The sequence below is a fragment of the Pantherophis guttatus genome, chromosome 8, assembly GCF_059756535.1.
Source record: "Pantherophis guttatus breed Tessera chromosome 8, ASM5975653v1, whole genome shotgun sequence".
NCBI lineage: Eukaryota > Metazoa > Chordata > Lepidosauria > Squamata > Colubridae > Pantherophis > Pantherophis guttatus.
This window is the reverse complement of record NC_142070.1, coordinates 63,772,239-63,786,843: the sequence shown is the minus strand read 5'-3', so window position 1 is coordinate 63,786,843 and position 14,605 is coordinate 63,772,239. Positions and strand designations below refer to the sequence as shown.

Genomic DNA, 14,605 nt, shown 5'->3' with positions numbered 1-14,605 from the left:
CAATGTCATTGCATTGTTTTATTTTTCTTTCCTTCTCTTTCTTTGCCCTCTTTTTACATAATCATAAAGTATGATTATAATATTATGAGCTAAATTTGAAGCACAACTGATGATGTTTTCTTAATACTTAAGAGGTTATTTTTTTATTTTTCCTCTTCTTTCTCCTCTATAAATTGCTCAGGTAGTTTATCCCACTCCTTTCCTCACTATAATACTATTTCTGAATTTTGCCTACATCTGACCCACTGAGAATGATAAAGGATTTGACATGGAATATATCAAATATATAGAATAATTACAACTTCTTAAGATTGCTTGCACTGAATTAATTGTGTCAATAGAATCATCTAATTTTCCTGAATAAACATATGTAGAATTTCATCCAAATTATTAGAAAATGTGTCATGGTAATACAACAATCTGAGTGCTTATGCTGAAGTAGTCATAATGAGAGAATAGATAAAAATCAGTGGGAAGACAAACCCTGAATACTAATCTCTAAATGGTGAAAGGTTGAACCATTATGTATAATACTTATTGAACATGTTGGATTAAGGAGTCTGATGTGAACCTCAAAAGGGCAAGTACATTACTTAGAAATGCTAAAAAGATCATTGCTTATTTCAGATTGATAAATACAAGAATGCAAGATTATGTAAAAAAAATGCAGTTATCTAAGAAATAATACGAACTCTTTTCCAATTCTTGATGTCATTTACAATTCTACATGTTTATTAGTTATCTAAATTAACATAATTAATTAGCATGATTACAGTAGAATATGCCTGACTCTTATTATATAGTAAACTGTTTAGTACATATTTTAACTGATTTTCTGTTGGTCAGCATACTCACCGAGTCCTGAACATTAAAGCAGGATCCATATTAACGGAAGCCATTCGGCCCACGTGGCGGATCTCTTTTGCAATCATTCTTAATTTCTCAAAATTGACCAAACCTTCCACTTTGGAATCATTTCCTGTATTACAAAATAATTATTAGCAAAAAAACTATTTGTTTCCATTTGTTTAAAAACAATTGACACACTTCAGAATGCTGAACACATGGTAAGTACCTGATGTAATTTTAACTTACCTTCATGAAGAAATGTAAGATCCTTTTTTATTACAGGGAACAATGGAATAATGGGGGGCTGTAGATTTTGACTATTCAAGACATTGCGGTATTTTGCCATGTTTCTAGATGGATCAAATAAGTCCTGAAGATCTTGAAACAATTTCTCGTATTTGCTTGGAAGTTTTTCCCACGTGGTTCGTAATCTTGCAACCGGAGCTAAATTCAGACCACTAAACAATATTTTTAAAAGATTTTTGAAATTTGCATGTGCACCACTCATATTCAGTTTGTTAAGCAAGAATTAAATTAATCCAGTTAACATAAAAATGGATGAAAATCAGACAGTAGTGAAGAAAGCCTTTCAAGAATTTAATCTTTAAATAAAAGCAGAAATCTTCAAACAGTATTGAGTTGAAGGACAATGAAAAAATAATACAGTATTTCTCTTTTTCTAAACATTCTCCCATTTTATAAAGCTGCTACAGTACAAAGTAATACAATACAAAGATTTGACAATTATTATTATAAAAAACTCTCTGGGCTTGAATCTCTGCCTTGATATTTGACATTCAGCCTTTATTTCAATAGACAGTAATTTGGCTAAAATATAGGTAGTCTTCAATTACAACCACAACTGGGACCAAAATTACTATTGCTAAGCAATGTGGTCATTAAGTGAGTCGTGCCCTATTTTATTATTTTTGTCATGATAGTTAAACAAATCACTGTGGTAGTTAAATAAATAACACAGTCATTAAGCGAATCTGTCTTTCTCTATTGATTTCGTCAGAAATCAGCTAGCTAGGAAGGTTGCACGTGGCCAGGATACTGCAATCATCATAAATACCATGCCGGCTGTTAAGCATCTGAATGTTTATCATGTGACTGCAGGGATTCTGCAAGGGTCGTAAGTGTGAGGACCAGTTTTAAAGACTTTTCCAGTTGCATTGTAACTTTGGTTATTCAGTGAATGATTATAAGCCTAGAACGATGTGTGTTCAAATAAAAAGGCCTGAAGTTCTTTCAATAGTATTAAGGTATTAGCAGATCAAAATTGCATGTTTTCATATTTAATTATAATAATAATAAGGGGCAAGAAAAACAAGAAGGACATCTTGGTATAAATTCACTGTACCATGTTCAAACTTTGATTTTAAACCATAAAAAACTCCAGAAAACATATTACTGTGGAGAGCTAGTGTTAAACATATATTGTGTATAATTAAAGAGATTATTTTTACAAAATGATGTACTGATGATATATGACATTAGCTAAATTGTCTAACATTTATAAAGAAATATCAAATAAGGACTGGAAATGTGAAAAGGAAGGGTGGACTTATTAACATATTAAGACCTACCAAGTGGCGATAAAAGCGGCGAAAACTAGCTATTTTGCCGCTCTTATCGCGTCATCAGATAATCGCCCGGCCACCCTGTTTAGGGTGACCCGCTCCCTCCTCCATCTGGAAGTGCGGGATGACCCCTTGCAGGGCCGAGCTGAGGATTTTGTGCAGTATCTGTATGACAAAATCGCTCAGATTCGGGAAGGGCTGGCCTCTGACTGGGTATGTCCGGACGGGATGACTGAGGCAGGTCTTGAGAGTGTTATCTGGGGGGAGTTCGATCCTGTGGCTCCCGAGGACATGGACAGGGTCCTGGGACGGCTGAATGTGACCACATGTTTATTGGACCCGTGTCCCTCCTGGTTGGTACTGGCTTCCCGGGAGCTGACACGAGGCTGGCTCCAGAAGATTGTTAACGCTTCTTTGAGTGAGGGGGTCCTGCCGGCCGCTTTGAAAGAAGCAGTTGTGAGGCCCCTCCTCAAGAAGCCCTCTCTGGATCCGGCTGTTTTGGCTAACTATCATCCAGTCTCCAACCTTCGCTTCGTTGCGAAGGTTGTTGAGAGTGTGGTGGCGCAACAGCTTCCCCGGTACCTGGATGAAACTGTCTATCTAGACCCGCTCCAGTCCGGCTTCCGGCCTGGGCACAGCACGGAAACGGCATTGGTCGCATTGGTGGATGATCTCTGGAGGACCCAGGATAGGGGTTGCTCCTCTATCCTGGTCCTGTTAGACCTCTCAGCGGCTTTTGATACCATCGACCATGGTATCATGTTGCACTGGTTGGCGGGGTTGGGGGTGGGAGGCACCGTTCTGCGGTGGTTCTCCTCCTACCTCTCTGACTGGTCGCAATCTGTGTTGACAGGGGGGCAGCGGTCGACCCCGAGGCACCTGGCTTGTGGGGTGCCACAAGGGTCGGTCCTCTCGCCCCTTCTGTTCAACATTTATGTAAAGCCGCTGGGTGAGATCATCCGTGGCTTTGGGGTGGAGTTCCACCAGTACGCTGATGACACCCAGCTGTACATCTCCACCCCAGGCCACCCCAATGATGCCCTTGAAGTGATGTCCCAGTGCCTGGAGGCCGTGCGGGCCTGGATGGGGAGAAATAGGCTCCGACTCAACCCCTCCAAGACCGAGTGGCTGTGGCTTCCGGCGTCCTGATATAGCCAGCTGATGGCATCGCTGGCTATTGGGGGTGAATCACTCGCCCCCACGGAGAGGGCTCGTAACTTGGGCGTCCTCCTGGACGCACGGCTGTCTTTAGAAGATCATTTGACGGCCGTGGCCAGGGGGGCTTTTTATCAGGTTCGCCTGATATGCCAGTTGTGCCCCTTTCTAGATCGGGACTCCCTACGCACAGTCACTCAGGCACTCGTCACTTCCCGCCTGGACTACTGCAACGCTCTCTACATGGGGCTCCCCCTGGGGTGCACCCGGAGGCTCCAGCTGATCCAGAACGCGGCCGCGCGGAGGATTATGGGGGTGACGAGGCGCTTCCATGTGACACCTCTCCTGCGCGAGCTGCACTGGCTCCCGGTGGTCTTCCGGGTGCGCTTCAAGGTGTTGGTGACCACCTTTAAAGCGCTCCATGGCTCAGGGCCAGGGTATTTACGAGACCGCTTTCTGCCACCAATAGCCTCCCACCGGCCAGTACGCTCACACAGAGTGGGCCTCCTCAGGGTGCCGTCCGCCAGACAATGTCGGCTGGCGACCCCCAGGGGGAGAGCCTTCTGTGTGGCGGCGCCCACCCTCTGGAACAACCTCCCCCCAGAGATACGTACAATAACAGACCTCCGGATTTTTCGTCGGGCCCTGAAAACCCATTTATTTCAGCTAGCTGGGCTGGCTTGAGTTAAATTTTAAACTGATTTTAAATTGGAATTTTTTAATTACGGCCAGAATATTTAATTATTTTAAACAGTTTTTAGATTTTGTATGTCTTGTTTTTACTTTGGCTGTTCACCGCCCTGAGTCCTATATTGGAGAAGGGCGGTATAGAAATTTAAACAAATAAATAAATAAATAAACATTATGGCAAAAAAGCAAGAACAAGGATACAAATTCATACAACAATGCAAAAGATATTACAGTCTAATATCATGATGAAACTAGAATTATTCTGAGTCTTATGGACAAGGAATTAAAAAAGAAATATGGGATTTCTGGTTAACATAAACAAATACTGATTGATTGATTGATTATTGATTGGTTGACTGATTTAATATGCCAACCATGTGTCCAATAAGGCAACTCTGGGTGATTTACATATCATAAACAGATAAATGCCAAAACAATTAAAATTTAAAACCATGCACATTAAAAAAAAATTAAACTATGCAAAAAAACAAACAAACCCAGAACCAGAACCAAAACCAGAACCAAGGAGTCATGGGGCATAGGGATGAAGTCTTTCTATCCTGTCAACCACTTCCAGTGGTAAATGGACCTCTCAGGGCCCCAAGCCAAGCAGCAAAACCAAGTTTGAATACTCTTTCAGAAAGCCAAAAGGGCTTTCTCCGCTGGTGCAGTGGATTGGCTAGAACCATTGGGATGAGACAGCTGTACAGACACCCTGGACTCAGGCCATATAGGGCTTTAAAGGTAATAACCAACACCTTGATTTGGACCTGAAAGCAAACTGGTAACCAATTCAGATTTCAGAAATAAACCACTAGCTTAAAAATTGGTGTCGTCAACAGAACTTCAGCTTCCTAGACCATGGTCTGCATTACCTACATAAAGGGGTACTGGCAAGGGATCGACTGTACCTCACAAGAACTGGAAAGAATATATTTGGGGGAAAAACTGGCTCGTCTTATCAAGAGGGTTTTAAACTAAAATTGAGGGGGGCAATCTTTGCAATCTTTAGAACCTAATTCCAAGAAAAAAAAACACTAGATAACTAATTATATAAGAAGATAGGGAGTAAAGAGAAAGAAGAAAGAAAAAACATAATGAAGTAGAGTGATGGGAAGGATGGAAATCCCAGTTATAAAGTTGGAAATATATGAAACATATCCAAGACCTATAAAGGACTCAAATACCTATACACTGACTGATCTTGATGAATATAAATCACCAGGATTTGAAGGATTACATCCCAGAAGGATTACATCCCTTCTGAAGGAGTTGGAAGATATTATCTCAGACCATTGTTCCATATCTTTCAGATCTTGACAGACTTAAACAATTGGCCCTATCAAACAACATGAAATTTAATGTGGAGAAAAGGAGGGTTTCACACCTAGGCAGGAGAAACCAAAGGTACAAGTACAGATTAGGTGAAATCTGGCTCAAAAACAGTATCTGTGAGAGGGACATTTGAATTTTAGTAGACGATCACTTAAATAAGAGCCTGATGATCTGGGATAGATCCAGGAACTGATATCTACCTGAGAAATATCTTTTTTTTTTTGGTATGATGGAAAAAAGAACCTAGTCACTGCTATCTGGAGAGAATTTAAGCTGATATTTTATGTAACAAAATTTTAAAAAATACAAACTGGTTCAGATATAAATTTAAAACTTGGCTACATTCATATTCTCTATTGTGCTTTATGATGAGTTCTAAGAAATTCAAAAGCTTTCAATGATTTTATAAAATTTCATTGAATTGGACTTTCCCCCCTCATGGGTAACAATTACTACGTTTTAAACATTGCTTGCATTGTGTGATTTTTAAAGGACTTCTATAGTATGAAACTTAAGTCACATTGACTCTTTAAAGAGAAATTTGTTGGTCATTCATTTCAGTCCACCACGTCTTTTGGATACTTAAGAATGCTTATAAATATTTTTATAATGAAAACTTGTAATGATTATTTAACCAGGGAAGAAAACTTAGTATTTTACATTACTCTTGTTCTGTTTAAAGCTACTAAAATAGCTTCAGGTTGATGAAATATTTTTGTAATATAAATTTACTAATTCCTAAAAATACACTCTGTGTGTGTGTGTGTGTGTGTGTGTGTATGTCTCCTATTTTCTACTTATTATATAATATCTTTTTATTATAAAACATGTTAATCTGTAGTGACCCTCTAGCAGCAGCATACTTTATTGCTGTCATAGACCAAAAAACCAAAACATCCAAGGCACATAGCTGGCACACGACCAGACTGAAGTGCAGTACGGCAACAAGATCAGTGGTGGAAACCACTCCATCAAACTCACAGTTCATGTATTTTAAATTTTTAGCTCCAATCTATATGGACTATAGTCGATTAAGATTGTACATAGGTAGAAAATACTATATTGCAATTTGCATAAAATCCACACATCGGCACTTTATACAACCACCAGCTAACTCAACCGCTGGCGATCAATAAAGCTAACCTCAGTCAATGGGTCAGCCCGTCCCTTCCCCCGACTCTTACATCCCAAAACTGCAGCAAAGAATTTTGCTACCTTTAATGTAATCTTAGAATCAGTATCTTGGAGTAAGAAGCGAAGACTAAGATTTTCAGATAATTCAGGAAATCTTTGGCAAATGGGAGAGATAAGTTCTGACCTTACCTCCCGATAATGGGGGCATGTAAATACGATGTGAGCCAACGATTCCGGAGATCGACCATCACATGAACAGTGGGTGGATTTCACACACCCCGAGCACCTGCTATCTAGGACATTCGAGGGGATCACATTAAAACGTGCCTTTAGAAAGGCCAACCTGTATTTTATAAAGGATAGCGTAGAGAGATATTTGGGGGGGTGCATTCGGGGAGTAATACCGAGAGAAAACGGAGAACATACTCCCGCACCAAGTGCCAGATTCTGTTGTCTTTCAATATCATCCAATCGCTGAAATATCAGCGATTTGGCTGCATCTGGGCCAAGCATGAGGGCTTCAATAGGGGGAATACCTATCTTCATAGGTTTGGTGTGAATATTGCAGGCCCACCATAAGCACTGGCCTAAATAGTAGTTTGGAAGTCTGACCCACAGGGTCAGCCAGTAGCCAATAGCACACTTCCACAGAACAGTAGCGAGAGATGGTGTGCCCAGTTCCAAGCGGATTGCAGCATTGCTCACACAGGGGGGAACTCCCATTAGGCAGCGTAAGAACTGGCTTTGAACTGACTCGAGGAGGGAAATATTTGTTTGAACCCAAAGGGGGGGGGGGGCGCCGTATGTAATGGCAGCTATCACCTTTGCCCTATATGCTTTCAATACTGAGGGAATATGTTGGGCTCCCTCCGTGTAAAAGAATTGCAGAAGGGCATGCGTAATGGCCTTGGCCTTGGTGCGGAAGGACTTGACCTGCGCAAACCACATGGCATTAGATTGGAAAAGAATGCCTAAATTCTACCGATGCCTAATACTACCAAGAGCCTTGGTAGTACAGTGGTCTAAGGCACCCTGTTATTAAGCTGATTATTAAGACCAGCTGCCTGCAATTACTGCAGGTTCGAATCTCGCCAAAGCTCAAGGTTGACTCAGCCTTCCATCCTTTCTAAGGTAGGTAAATTGAGGACCCAGTTGTGGGGGCAATAAACTGACTTTGTATAAAATATACAAAAAGATGAAGGCTATTGCTGAGCACATTGTAAGCCGCCCTGAGTCTCCGGAGAAGGGCGGCATATAAATCAAATTAAAAAAATAAATAAATATTGGAATCTATGGACGTGTTCCACTGGTATGCCATCGAGCTTCCATTGATAGTTTTTCCTGCTTCTTGAAAAGATCATAATCTTAGACTTAGAATGTTTGATAAACAGTTGGTTGGCGCAACAATAGTTGGAAAGGATTTTAAGGGCTCTAAGCAGACCCACCTGAGAGAATGAAAGAATCGCAGCATCGTCCGCATAGAGCAGGAGCAGGCACCTGTAGTCAGCTAATCTGGGGGCATGGATATAATCCAGTTGGACCATTAATACCCTTCTCCAATTGCTAATATATAAGTTAAAAAGAAGGGGTGCCAATATACATCCCTGTCTGACCCCCTTATTAACAGGGATGGCGTTGGAAAGGTCCCCTTGGGGGGTAAGGCGCACTTTTGCCTCCGTTCCCTCGTGCAGTTGGGAGATGAGCCAGAGAAGTCTTTTATCAATGCCCCAAGAAAGGAGTTTGCCCCACAGTTTATATCTGGGAATATTGTCAAAGCAGCCTTTAAGTCTATAAAGGCAACACAGAGACGGCCTTTCCTAGGGGTAGAGTATTTTAAGGCTAGATGGTATAGGATCAGAGCATGGTCAATAGTAGAATGATCTGCTCTGAACCCCGCCTGCTCATGACCGAGCAGACCAGCCTCCTCAACCCAGCACTCCAGCCTGGACAGGAGGAACCGGGCATAGAGTTTCCCCAGTACTGACAATAAACTGATATTTCGAAAATTGCCTGGATTGGAGGGGGAACCTTTCTTATGAATTGGCACGATGATGGCATCCTTCCAGACCTTAGGGATAATGCCTGTTTGATTAATCGCATTAAATACCTCAGTAAGGACAGTAGTCCACCAGTCCTTATGGGCTTGAATGGCCTCAGTGGGGATAAGGTCAGGGCCGGGGGCTTTTCCCGATTTGAGTTGTCGAATTAGCTTCGAGATGGTGGAGGGGTTCACAGGGGGCCATCTAGGCAGTTGTTCGGGGGCGAAATCTAACGCCGTAAAGGATGGCGAGTCTGCGTCGTAAAAGACTTGGCGTAGGAAGAGTTCCCATGTGGAGGCAGATATAGAGTAAATAAATCTACTAGTTGGCCTTCTGTTCAGCAAACTCCAAAAATCACGAGGATTACGGGATTGCGCGGCAGCTAATAAGGAATTCCATCTTAGTCGTTGCCAATTTTGTTTGGCTCTTAAAAGAGCAGATTTATATGCCTTCTTAGCCATAAAGTAAGCGGGAAGCTCTCGACAAACCAGAATTTTTACAAAGGATATATATGGATCTCAATTGGTTCCTCTATATAAAAGTAAGAAAGAAATCTATCCTTGCTTACCTTATTATTGCAAACATTGAGTTAAAGTTCTTGCATTCTCTGCAGTGCAGTGCTATCTTAATGAAGTGCTTAATTATCTTCATCCTTTTCAGCTGGTTGGTTTCTCGCAAAATCTCAGATGCTACCCAAAAGGTTTCTTGGTTTATTACTTCTTCAAACTTCTTTAAATTAGCACAGTTAAATTTAGATTTCAGTTTAAATAAATCGTCTATGTACTCTGTAGGTTCAATGTTGCGGAACAGTTCAAAATTACGCATTGAGAGTTGGGTAGCCACCTCTATAGTGCTGAGCTGCAGTAGAGAAATTTGGCTCTCTCTTAGCAATTCCTGAGCATCTTCATCTGAACACAAAGTTTCTGTCTCCATGTTATTTTTCAGATAATACCTGAAAAATATTTTTCACATATTAATCTATCAGGTTTAATTAAATAAACAGCTTCCAAATGACTTTATTTACTGGATATCAATTTAAGCCAAAATAACATCTATTTTTTCACCTTCCACTAAGCTGTATTCTGTCAGCAAGTTTGGAGAGTTGATCTGGAAGTCTTCGCTGCTTAATGACACCCTCTGGAGTGACAGAGACCTCACATAAAGAATAAGCATCTGGGGTGGTGGTTAAAGCAAACTCACGAATAGCTTGAACAACTACTTCTTTTGCAGTTGTGTCCTTGCTTATCATAATGTAGCGACTTTGCTGATCTGCTTTAAAAACTCGTAGAACCTGATCTGGTAAATCTGTAATGAAAAGAAAAATATACTAAGACATATAACAAAATAAAATGTTGTTATTTCTCAGCAAGGAATAATATAATAAGAACAGGAATATTTTTCTTCCGATATCTTTTTCTTCATGATAAAGCCTTCTTGCATAAATATCTTAAGTATCCTGTTTTTAGAATATTGTTTTCCTATTTATATTAGATATCACTTCTAAGACATACGTAGAATGGATACAGTAGATTTGAACAACAGACCTCTCTGTAAGCTGTGCCATATACAGTATTTCCACCTTTTCAATAAACAGTCGGTATACAGTAGTCCTCACTTAATGACTGGCTGGCAACTTCCTCGCAAAGTGATGTGATTGTTAAGTGAAACATTATATGACTAAATCTAACTTATGTTAATTCTGCTACAGTTGTTAAACAAATCATTCACAGTTGTTAACCATGTTACCACATGACAGTGACTTGTGACTTTACTGCCAGCTTCTCCATTGACTTTGTGGGTCAGAAGCCAACTATGAGGGTCACAAATAAAAATCACTTGACCATAGGTCACTGTGATTGTTGTAATTGCTTGCAGGGAGTGAAGCACCCATATCGCAGAGACAATACAATAGTGAAAGTTCAAGGACCAATCATAAATCTAGTTTTTCACTGCTATCATAAGTTCAAATGGTTGCTGAATAAGTCAGTTTGTTAACCAAGATCTATAACCATATTGGAAATTTATTTACTGCATGAAGACAAAATAATAAACTGTATTAAAAATTACTAAAGTTAAATTTGGCAAGCTCACTCTTAAATTTTGGCTGTCCACCGCCCTGAGTCCCTTTTGGGAGAAGGGCGGTATACAAATTCAATCAATCAATCAATCAATCAATCAATCAATCAATAAACCTTCCTCAGATATATACTGTACCTACTATTTTAAATAAATTTATTTTAGCATCATGCTCTACCAATTTTCTACTTCAATTTATTGAAATAACCAACTTCAAATCTATAAAACAGATTTGTTTTCAAAAGCTTTAGTCATGAATAATTAAGAGAATTAGTATTTTACCTGCTACTATGTTTGTGTGGTCATCTGTAAATTTACATATACTGTAGGTGTTCTGCATCTGTACAATTAATTAATTAATTAATTAATTAATTTTTTATACCTCGCTGGCAGGAGAGACTGAGCACCATATGAGGGAGCTGAGGGATTCTCTATATCCCAATGGAGAGGACAGAACATTGTTCCCAATAGCTTTCTGTAATGGGACCGGCCGTCGTGAGAGGATGGTTGGCTATTAGCCTCCATTGGAGAAAAAGAACATTGGACCTTCTCCCTGTCGTGAGAGGACAGTGGAGTCCAGCCCTATAAATGGATATTTTGTGACCTTTTATGCTCAGTTATCCCTTTGGACTATGATAGACTCCCGGACTGGCCTTCCTTTCCCATCTTTGGTTCGGTTGATGCTCCAAAAAGCCAACCTTCTCGCGCTGCGAGACTCCCCCCTCTCGCAGGCCTGGCCCTCCACGTTATCGAGGGCCTATCTTGATGACAGGCTTTGGAACCCCGAGAGATGGCATGCAGCGAAGAGGGGGTTGAGGGGTTTTTTATCGGGTTTTTTAAGGAAAATTTTAAGGGGACCTGGGAGGAGGGGAGGGGGTGTAAAGATGGACCTGGGGGGGGGTTCATATAGCCACTGGGCGGGATGATGGGTCGTTTGGGCGCAGCAGAGGTATCACGGAAGAAAATTGGTCTGGGGAACAACGAGGTGTCAGGAAGGGCAGTGTAATTGAAATAGTGAGTGGGAGGGGCAGATATGACAGGTGCAGGGGACCACATCATGTTCCGGGGGTGCACATACGCTGTCTACGAGCGATTGCACACTCTGGCCCCCAATGCGCGACTTGGGTCCTGGGTTGCACAGAGCCTAAGGCCCTGGGTCTGCGGCTGATGTTATGTAATGCCAGGTCAGTTGTTAACAAAGCCCCCCTCATTTGTGATCTTATTTTGGAGGGGGGTGCAGACCTGGCAGGTATTACAGAGACCTGGCTGGCCACGAGGGCGGGATTCCCCTCGTTGAAATGTGTCCACCAGGTTTCTGTGCATTTCACCAGCCAAGGGCTCAGGGGAGGGGTGGTGGAATGGCGGCAATTATTCGGGAAAGTCTTAATCCGAGGGAGACCGCTGTTCCTCAGATAGCCGCATGTGAGTCCTTCCTCGTGAAGTGGGGCCGTGGGAGGCAGATGGGTTTGCTGACTACGTACCTGGTTCCCTGCCACGTGGCGGCGACCCTGCCCGAGCTGCTCGACATTATTGCCGGGGTGGCGGTTGATACCCCCAGACTTATTGTCATGGGGGATTTCAACCTGCCATCTGCAGGTGAGGCGTCAGAAATGGCTCGAGAGTTCATGGCTTCCATGGCGGCCATGGACCTGACCCAATTAGTTCAAGGCCCCACTCACATAGGGGGACACACTCTGGACTTGATTTTCGCCTCTGGTCAGTGGTTGAATGATCTTGGTAGAGGAGACTTAGACATTAAACCCTTGTCATGGACAGATCATTCTCTTCTTCGCTTGGACTTTCCTGCCGTTTCCCCCCACCGCAGGGAGACGGAACCGGTTAAATGGTTCCGTCCCAGGCGCCTGATGGATCCTGAAAGGTTCCTGACGGAGCTTGGGCCATTTCCTGAGACCTTGGCACACGACTCGACTGAAGACCTGGTGGCCGCCTGGGAGAGGGCGGCCGCCGGGGCTTTAGACCGCGTCGTGACTTTGCGGCCTCCGACCCGATGCCGACCTCAATTGGCTCCTTGGTTCTCCGCTGAAGCGTCGGAAAAGACGCCTAGAGAGCATTTGGAGGACTAGTCAATCCGATTCTGACCGGACACTTGTGAGGTCTTATATCAAGACCTATCTAGTGGCGATAAAAGCGGCGAAATCTAACTATTTTTCCGCTCTTATCACATCTGCAGAGAACCGCCCAGCCGCTTTGTTTAGGGTGACCCACTCCCTTCGTCAGGGGGGAGTGCAGGAAGATCCCTTGCAGGGTCGAGCTGAGGATTTTGTGCAATTCCTGCATGATAAAGTCGCTCGGATTCGGGAAGGCTTGGACTCCAACTGGGTGAGTCCAGGGGAGGAGACGAGGGCAGGTCTTGAGAACATTATCTGGGAGGAGACGAGGGCAGGTCTTGAGAACATTATCATTACCTGTGGCTCCCGAGGATGTGGACAGGGTTCTGGGTAGGATTAGTGCCGCCACATGTTTATTGGACCCGTGTCCCTCCTGGTTGGTACTAGCCTCCCGGGAGGTTACACGAGGCTGGCTCCAGGGGATTATAAGTGCTTCTCTGAGTGAGGGTACCTTTCCCGCTGCCTTGAAAGAGGCGGTGGTGAGGCCCCTCCTCAAGAAGCCTTCCCTGGACCCGGCTGAATTAGCCAACTACCGTCCGGTCTCCAACCTTCGTTTTGTGGCGAAGGTTGTTGAGAGTGTGGTGGCACGACAACTGCCCGGGCACCTGGATGAAGCTATCTATCTGGACCCATACCAGTCGGGCTTCAGGCAGGGGTACAGCACAGAAACGGCATTGGTCGCATTGGTGGATGATCTCTGGAGGGCTCAGGACAGGGGTTGTTCCTCTGTTCTGGTCCTATTAGATCTCTCAGCGGCTTTTGATACCATCGACCATGGTATCATGCTGCAGCGGTTGAGGGGGTTAGGAATAGGGGGCACCGTTTTGCGGTGGTTCTCCTCCTTCCTCTCCGACCGCTTGCAGTTCGTGTTGACAGGGGGGCAGAGGTCAACTTCGAGGCGCCTTGCATGGGGAGTGCCGCAGGGGCCGGTCCTCTTGCCCCTTCTGTTCAACATTTATGTGAAGCCGCCGGGTGAGATCATCCGTGGTTTTGGGGTGAGAGTCCATCTGTACGCTGATGATACTCAGCTGTACATCTCCACCCCAGACCACCCCAATGATGCCCTTGATGTGATGTCTCGCTGCTGGAGGCCATGCGGGTCAGGATGGGGAGAAATAGGCTCAGATTCAACCCCTCCAAGACCGAGTGGCTGTGGTTTCCGGCGCCGCGATATAGTCAGCTGGTACCATCGCTGACTATTGGGGGTGAGTCTTTACCCCCCACAGAGAGGGCCCGCAATCTGGGCGTCCTCCTGGATGCACAGCTGTCTTTAGAAGAACATATGACGGCCGTGGCCAGGGGGGCTTTTTATCAGGTTCGCCTGATCCGCCAGTTGTGGCCCTTTCTGGACCATGACGCCTTGCGCACAGTCACTCACGCCCTTGTCACCTCCCGACTGGACTACTGCAATGCTCTCTACATGGGGCTCCCCTTGAAAAGCACCCGGAGGCTCCAGCTGGCCCAGAATGTGGCCGCGCGGGTGGTTATGGGCACAACTCATTGTGCCCACGTGACACCCCTCCTGCGCGAGCTGCACTGGCTCCCAGTGGTCTTCCGGGTGCAATTCAAGGTGTTGGTTACCGTCTTCTGCCACCAGTAGCCTCCCACCGGCCAG

General features: G+C 43.8%; 1 protein-coding gene across 9 annotated transcripts in view; it reads right to left on the bottom strand.

The window, feature by feature from the left end:
* Positions 1-14,605, bottom strand: part of RAPGEF2 (Rap guanine nucleotide exchange factor 2) — a 245,021-nt gene that overhangs the window by 14,431 nt on the left and 215,985 nt on the right. For all 9 annotated transcript variants that reach the window (XM_060690864.2, XM_087874879.1, XM_060690863.2 and 6 more), the window contains 4 exons: positions 9,850-10,090; positions 9,354-9,737; positions 1,096-1,307; positions 856-979 (listed from right to left, as the gene is read on the bottom strand). In XM_060690864.2, the coding sequence (XP_060546847.2) occupies positions 856-979; positions 1,096-1,307; positions 9,354-9,737; positions 9,850-10,090 (961 nt within the window). The remainder of the gene's footprint in view (positions 1-855; positions 980-1,095; positions 1,308-9,353; positions 9,738-9,849; positions 10,091-14,605) is intronic.